The sequence below is a fragment of the Rhagoletis pomonella genome, unplaced genomic scaffold (genome assembly GCF_013731165.1).
Source record: "Rhagoletis pomonella isolate Grant_MI unplaced genomic scaffold, Rhpom_1.0 Rhpom_scaffold_00011, whole genome shotgun sequence".
Lineage (NCBI taxonomy): Eukaryota > Metazoa > Arthropoda > Insecta > Diptera > Tephritidae > Rhagoletis > Rhagoletis pomonella.
Window position 1 is genome coordinate 1,217,880 of NW_023458565.1, and position 7,912 is coordinate 1,225,791.

General features: G+C 38.8%; 1 protein-coding gene across 1 annotated transcript in view; it reads right to left on the bottom strand.

Moving 5' to 3' along the window:
* Nucleotides 1-7,912, bottom strand: part of LOC118747095 (titin-like) — an 80,710-nt gene that overhangs the window by 33,823 nt on the left and 38,975 nt on the right. The window contains exons 7-8 of the mRNA XM_036481086.1: nt 5,949-6,179; nt 1-5,509 (exon numbers count right to left, since the gene is read on the bottom strand). The exon at nt 1-5,509 is cut by the window's left edge and continues 623 nt beyond it. Coding sequence (XP_036336979.1) covers nt 1-5,509; nt 5,949-6,179 — 5,740 coding nt within the window. The remainder of the gene's footprint in view (nt 5,510-5,948; nt 6,180-7,912) is intronic.

The following is a 7,912-nucleotide window of genomic DNA, read 5'->3' on the forward strand; positions in this document are numbered from 1 at the left end:
GCTTCATCAGAATCTTTATCATGCACTTCCACGATATCTAGGACTACTTCCTCGGGCCCCTTTGTATGTTTAACCTTTTTCTTCTTCACAATTTTTTCTTTAACTTCACCGCTTTGGTCGGTAGATATTTGTTTTTCGACAGTTTCTTCAATGATTTCCACTTTGTATTCTTCATCTAATACTTCTTCCGGCGAACTTTCGCTAACAGATACGGACAACTTCTTGGAATTCTTTGGCTTTTCGGGGATATTTTCGTCCACACTTACCACAGTTATCTCTTGCTCAGGTTGTTCATCTTGTACGTCCTCTTCCTTAACGACAATATCTTTAACTGGTTTCTTTCTTGGCTTCTTTGACTTAACATCTTCGATGTCTGTAACATCAATTTGATACGGTTGTTCTTCTTGATTTACCGATTCCCCTTCAGTTAAAGTAACGTCCTTCTTTACAGGCTTTTTCTTCTTTTTAAGCTTTATTGGCTCTTCCAGGTCGACTCTCTCGTACTTTTCTAGTTCCGTTTTCGGAATATCCTCTTCAATTAGTTTGTAAATATATTCCATAAGGTCGTCCTTTTTAACCTTCTTTACTTTCTTAGGTTTGATAGCCTTGGGCTTATCATCCTCGGTTGTGTCCGGCAGTTTCTCCACTTCCTGCACTAATACTGTTACTTCCGCTACTGGCGAGTCTTCCAATTGTGTTTCAATAATTTCAATAATTTCTTCTTTCGGTCCAACTGCTTTTCTTATCTTACGTTTCTTCGTTATCTGTTTTATTTTTTCTCCAGTCTCATCTATTATTTCCTTCACATCCTGTGTTGTTTCAATTTCTTCTATCACAACATTAAAGTCGTTCACAGGCTGTGTCTCTTCTAGCAGAATCTGAGTTTCCTCTTCGACTGGAGTTTCCTTTTCGGATATGTCTTCAAAAGATGAAACGCGTACTTTGAATGCCTCAGTATCGTCTTCGGGCACTTTCGTGACCGATTTCTGTTTCTTCATCTTTTTGTGTACCTTCTTAATAGGCTGTTCAGGTGCCAAGGATTCTGTTATGCCTACCTCGTATTCGTTTTCTACTTGGTCCACTGTCTCTGGGTGATCTTCTATCAATGTAACATCATCTTCAGGAAGGGTGTTATCTTCTTCATGCAGCTCTTTCTCTGTTACCTTCACCTTATGCTTCTTTGCCTTGCGAACTATCTTCTTTGCATCCTGATTAACGTCGTCTGTAGTTTCTTCCTCGCTTTCTGGTGCCGTTTCCTTTTGAATGAACTCTTCAATGACATTTACCAAATAGTTTTGAATATCTTCCTTTGGTATGGTCTTTGGTTTTTTGACAACTTTTTTAATTGGTTTAACAGCTTTCTCCTCTTCGAGAGTCGGCTGAGTTTCGTCAATTTGCACAATTGTTACTTCGGCAATCGGCTGATCTTCGCCTTCGGTTATTTCGGATATTTCGAATACCGCTTCTTTGGGTCCTTGCTTACGTTTAACCTTTCGCTTAGACACAGTTTTTTCTTTGATATCGCCCTTCTCATCTGTTTCCTTGATCGTCGTTACCGTTTGCTCGAGTTCTTCCAAAATCACAGGAGTTTCTTCGGCCGGTGTCTCCTTTGGCCTTTTAGGCTTTCTTATTTTTGTAGGACGTTCTTCTGTACGTGTTTCATCAAATCTCATCGGCTCAACTTGCTCCTCGGTTACACCAACTCTAAATTCTTTGCTATCGTCAGGCTTAATTTGCTCATCTTCAACAACAACCTCAGCTAATGTTTCTTCAACTTCCTCTTCTTTTTCGCTGGGTATATCTTCAACATCGAACTCATGAATTGTAACAGCCACTCCGTCAACTACTTCAACCGTTTTCTTATGTTGCTTCGTTTTCTTTTTAGGCTTCTTAACAGTTTTGCCAAATTCAATCGGCGTAAATTCCTCTAATTCGGTTTTCGGTATTTCCTGTTCAATAAGCTGTTGCAAATACTCATCGAAGTCGTCTTTAGGAGTTTTCTTCTTTTTGAGTTTTTTAATAGTCTTTCCTTTTTCTACTATATCTTGACCAGCATCTGTTGACACCACTTCTATTGTCGACACAGTTAATTCCACCTCATCGGGTTTATTTTCTTCAAACGTCTCCACAACTTCTATAACATATTCCTTTGGACCTTCCTTCTTCTTAAGTTTTCGCTTAGTCGTTATATGTTTTGTGATATCACCCTGTTCGTCAACGATTTCAGTGGTAGTAACTTCAGGTGCTGATTCTTCAATACGAATGACATACTCTTCAACAACTTTCTCTTCTTTTGGCTTAGTACGTTTTGTTTTCTTTGATCTTTTCTTATCTTCTTCTTGTACATCGATGCTGTAGCCTTCTGGCGCAGTTGATTCGTTGATATCAATCTCCGCATCAGGTTGCACTTCAATTTCTTGTGGAATTTCTTCATGCGGTTTTGATTCAGATTCCACAATCTTAACTTTCTTTGGCTTTTTAACCTTCTTCGTTTTCTCTTCCACTTCTTCCTTCATAGGTAAAACGTTTTCAGCTTCTGGTAATTCTGGCTGGCCAGCGTCTTCTTCTACAACAGTAGTCCTGAAGAAAATGTTCTCGTCAAATTGTTTCTCAATACTTTCAGGTATTTCTTCCACTTCTTCCTTCGGCTCTACCTTAAATTCTTCTGGTAGTTCTTCAACAACTTTCATAATGTAGTTCGGTAGCTCTTCTTTCTTGATCTTTTTAGTCAATCTCTTTGGTACACGTTTGCGCTTCTCCGGCAGGGACTCCTCAGATGTTTCCACAACTTCTGTTGTTATAACTGTTACTTCCGCCTCTGGCTCATCCTGTACCTGCGTCTCTATAACCTCTACAGTATAGAACTTATCGCCTTTCTTTTTCTTGAACTTGCGTTTTGTAACAGTTTGTTCTTTGACTGTACCGTCAGGTTCTTTCTTTGTGATAACCTCAACATTTTCGGACGTTTCAACAATCTGCGCATCATCACCAGCAGTAACTGGGATAGGTACTGTCTCTTTCACGTCCAAAATATCTTCCACAGAACTCTCTGAACTGAGTTTGATAGGTGCAGTCTCTGTAACATTAACTGTAAATTCAGCGCCAGGTATTTCTATTGGTCCTTCTGTTGCCGTTTCTTCCAATTTGACCATTTTCTTCTTTGGCTTTTTCTGTTTAGGTGTTTCCTTAGGACTCGTTTCTACTACACCAACTTCCAAGGTTTCAGGCTCTTCCAAAACGGCTTTTTGTGGTGACTTCTTAGTTTTCTTTGGTTTTTTAGGCTTACCGTCGATATCAATCTTCTCGTATTTTTCGAGTTCGGTTCTAGAAATTTCAGCATTAATTAGCTGTTGAATGTATTCGTCCAGTTCGTCTTTTTTCAACTTTTTCGTCTTTTTCTTCCGTGGCTTGTCTGCTGAATCTGGTTTTTGTTCCTCCATGTCAACAACAAGCACTTCGTACAGAGTTTCCTTTGAATCCGGTGTTGTTGCTTCAACGATTTCGATTACACTTTCTTCATTGCCCTTCTTATGTAGTAACTTTCGCTTTTTGCGTATTTCCGTTTGAACCTTACCGTCCTCCTTGACAGTAGTCTCTTCAATGAATTCTGGTTGTAGTTCTTGTACTTTAATTTCATAGAAGTCCACGGTGCTAAAGTCATATATTTGGTCTTCAGGTGCCTCGGTCAATTCGGCGATGAAATCATCCAGTTCCTCATCCTTCATTATCTTTACTCTCTTCTTTTTAACTGACTTTGTTTTAGGCTTTTTCTCATCGACCTCACTTACATCCGTTGTAGTTACATTCACTTCGTAAGTGGGTTCACCTTCCGACGTTTCTGGCGCAATTTCAATTATTTCTATTATATTTTCCTCAGTCGGTGTTTCATGTTTAAGTTTGCGTATTTTTCTAGGACGTTTCTTAGCTCCGGGCGCTGTTGGCTGTACACTTGTTTCTGGTTCAATTTCAATTATTTCAATTTTGTGGAAAGGCTTTAACTTTATTTCCCCTTCCTCGCTTTCTGGTTTTTTAGATTGCGGTTTACGCAGTTTCAACTCTGGTTGCGGCAAACTTTCCTCGTCCTTTGGTTTTTGTGGCTTTATAGGGTATTGTATTGATTCTGGCTGCGATGGTATTTTCTTCTTTCGTTTGTATTTTGGCTTTTCTGGTGAAATATCTACATCAGGCTGAGATGTGTGGGATCCTTCCGAAATTTGTTCATCTTCTGACTCCAATTCCTCGAATTCGAGTGGCTCAAATTGTATGGAACTATCTCCCACGCCAGGCTTTCTGCCGCGCTTCTTTCGTTTTGGCTTTTCTTCTACAGGTTCATGAGGCGTTTCAGCCACAAAATCTTCCGATTCTTGCTTATCAATCGGCTTTAGACTGATCTCTTCGATGTAATTTTCATTTTCGGGTAATTTTCCTTTTCCTAAAGTTATCTTTTTCGGTGCATCGATAGCTTCAGCCTTGGCTTGCTTCTTTGGACGCTTATATTTCTCTATCCGTTCTGGCTGTACTTCTTCCAATTTGGTATCCTCAAATGTTCCTAGATCAAGTGTTTCAAGTTCCCTTTCCGGCTTTTCACTTTGCTTGATTTTAACACGGCGCTTCTTTACAATGCTTAGCGCTTCTTCTATACTTCTTGATAACTCTCCAGAGCCCCGATTAGTTTCCAATTCGGTTATGGTAGGCTTGAAACAGTAAGGGGAAAATGGTATAAAATTGATCCAACTCTTTAATTTGGGTTTCTTGAAGACAGCCTCGTCCTTTTGGGGCTTCTCTTCTTTTGGCTTTTGCTTCGGTTTTTTCAGTTTCAGCATTTGCGGGAATTCCGCTACTGATGTAATTTCAATTGGCTTAGATTTCTTTACCTCAACACTTTCAATCTTCATTGGGACCAATTTGATTGGCTTTTGTGGCAAAGCTGAGTCTCGACGAGCTCTCTGAGGCATCTCTATGTCAACGCGTTTATACTCTTGAAGCACAGTTTTGGGTATTTCTTGCTGTATTAGAAATTGTATATATTCATCCAAATCATCTTTTTTCACAACCTTCTTAGTTTTCCGTTTTTTCTTCAGCACCGGCTTTTCTTCAATTACCTGAACTTGGTAATTTGTTGCTGGCGTATCCTCAGGCTTTTCTTCATCTTCCGAAAGAACCACCACTGTACTCTCTTCGTCTTTACCTTCTTCTTTTGTAGTAACCACCTCAATTACTTGTTCACGACCACCCACCTTTTTCTTAATTTTTCTCTTCTTAACCATAGTCACTTTTGGTTCATTTAAGTCTTCTTCATTCATATCTACAGACTGTTGTACTTCGAATACCTCTTCAGGCATATATTCGATAACCACTTCGTCGGGAGATTCGTCGATGCTTTCAAATGGTTTTTGTGTCGTTTTTTGTTTAATTCTATGTTTCGTTTTCTTATCTGTTTCAGGTGTTTGTGTAATGTCTTCAATGACATCATCTGGCTCTGTTATTGTGTACTCTTTGCTATCTTGGTCTATACAAGAAAAAATTTGGGTCTATGTTAGCTCTGAACAGTATCGATTTTACGCTTTTGAGTGTAATAAATAAATGTTCAATACTTGATAAATTCGAAAATTATCCTACTTAAATAAACTGGCATATCTAATCGCACTTTAACACATAAAAACTATTAGTCCTTATGTGTGTTTTTTTTTTTCTAGAAAAACTGCCCAGAACAATACCTATACAATGTGCTGAGGAATGGGACCGTTTATGTCTTTTTGAGTACTAAAGCAGAGTTAGTTGGCAATACTTATTTCTAAATTCTGAAATGTTTTTTTTTTTGTATAAAAACTATGTATATAATAAAATAAATTAATAATCCTATGCCCATGTGCATTTTGAATATCCAGATTCATTGAATATTAATATTTGTATTGTATGTGGTATAAGTATATGTACAAATCATTCACCTGTGTATCCGTCGACTTCTACAATTTCAACATTCTTTAAAGCGGATTGATCCTCATTCACAACTGGTTCAGTATCGCTAAGAACTTCTTCGACGACGATGCCTTCCTCTTCAGTAATTTTCTTATTTTCTGTTTCAATAACAGTTTCGCCGTCTTCATTTTGAACGGATTTGAATGTAGTAACGAAAACGGGTTTTTCCTTTGTTAAGTGTTCTGGTGTAGGTTTTTCCTCTAATATGTAAAGGTTTGTATTCATGAAATGTGGAGATTTTTAGTAAAATAAAAATGACATTTTGTACAGTTAAAATGTTAATTAAGAATATCGAGCTCAAAAGTATAATATCTGTAATGTGTAATGTTGTGTTGTATTGTGTAATCTTACCCTTGGATTTGTGTAGTGTTTTGGGTTTTTTGCGAGATGGTTTCTTTTCGTCTTCTAACAGGCTAATATCAATTATGTCCGCAATGTTATCATCACTAACAACACGAATGAGAGAGAAAGGTTCTTTTCCCTCTTCCTCAATAGTTTGAATTTGATAAAATTCTGGTTCAGGGGACGCTTCTTTTTTAAATGTTCTGGTTTTGGTTATCTTCTGCTTTGGTTTTTTATTTTTATCAACTATTTCTGAAAACACGATCTCTTCTGGTAATTCCTGAATTGGTATCGGTTTCTCTTCCTTGTTAGATTGCTCTACATCAGGGAAGGGCTCATCGTATTCTTTCACCGTAACTTTAGTAATAGGTATTTTTTCAAACTCTTCAATTGTCTCTACTTTCGTAATCTCCATTTTAGGTCCGTCAATTTTTTTAATAATTTTTGTTTTTATAACAGTCTTGGTAGGCGTACCATCTTCCTTTTCCGATATAACAATAGATTTTTGTTCTGGAAACTCAACCACAGAAACTTCGTCGGTGGGTTTTTTGACGAAAATTCTTTTCTTCAATCGGGATTGCGATATCACTTCTCTAATCGGTGTTTCTTCCACGGTCACAGTTATTTCGGGTTGCTTGTTATCTTCTTCTACGGTTTCGATCTTTGTAACCTCTTCTTTGTCACCCTTCACCTTCTTGATGACACGAGTACGGATCTTCTTCTTCTTTGGTTTGCCGTCCTCTGAGATGCTTTCAATCACACGCACCTCTTCGGGCATTTCTTTGACTTCTTCGGGTGCTCCGTCGACTGGAGTTTCTTCAACAGTGATAGTTGTTTTCGGTCGCTTATCCTCCTCTTCGACGGTTTCGATCTTCATGACCTCTTGTTTGTCACCCTTAACTTTTCTAATGACACGAGTACGAATCTTTTTCGTTTTAGGCTTTCCATCTTCGGCTGTAGATTCAACTAACCGTACCTCTTCAGGCATTTCTTCAACTTCTTCGGGAGCGTCCTCGACAGGAGTTTCTTCAACTGTGACAGTTGTTTCGGGCAGTTTGTCATCTTCTTCCACGGTTTCTATTTTCGTGACCTCTTGTTTGTCGCCCTTCACCTTCTTGATGACACGAGTACGGATCTTCTTCTTCTTCGGTTTGCCGTCTTCAGAAATAGTTTCCACCACGCGTACTTCTTCTGGCATTTCTTTCACTTCTTCGGGTGCTTCGTCGACAGGAGTTTCCTCAACTGTGACAGTTGTTTCGGGCTGTTTGTCATCTTCTTCGACGGTTTCTATTTTCGTGACCTCTTGTTTGCCCCCCTTAACCTTCTTGATGACACGAGTACGGATCCTCTTTTTCTTTGGTTTGCCGTCTTCAGAAATTGTTTCAACCACACGTACCTCTTCCGCCAGTTCTTTCACTTCTTCGGGTGCTTCGTCGACAGGAGTTTCTTCAACTGTGACAGTCGTTTCGGGCTGTTTGTCATCTTCTTCCACGGTTTCTATTTTCGTGACCTCTTGTTTGTCACCCTTCACCTTCTTGATGACACGAGTACGGATCTTCTTCTTCTTTGGTTTGCCGTCTTCAGAAATAGT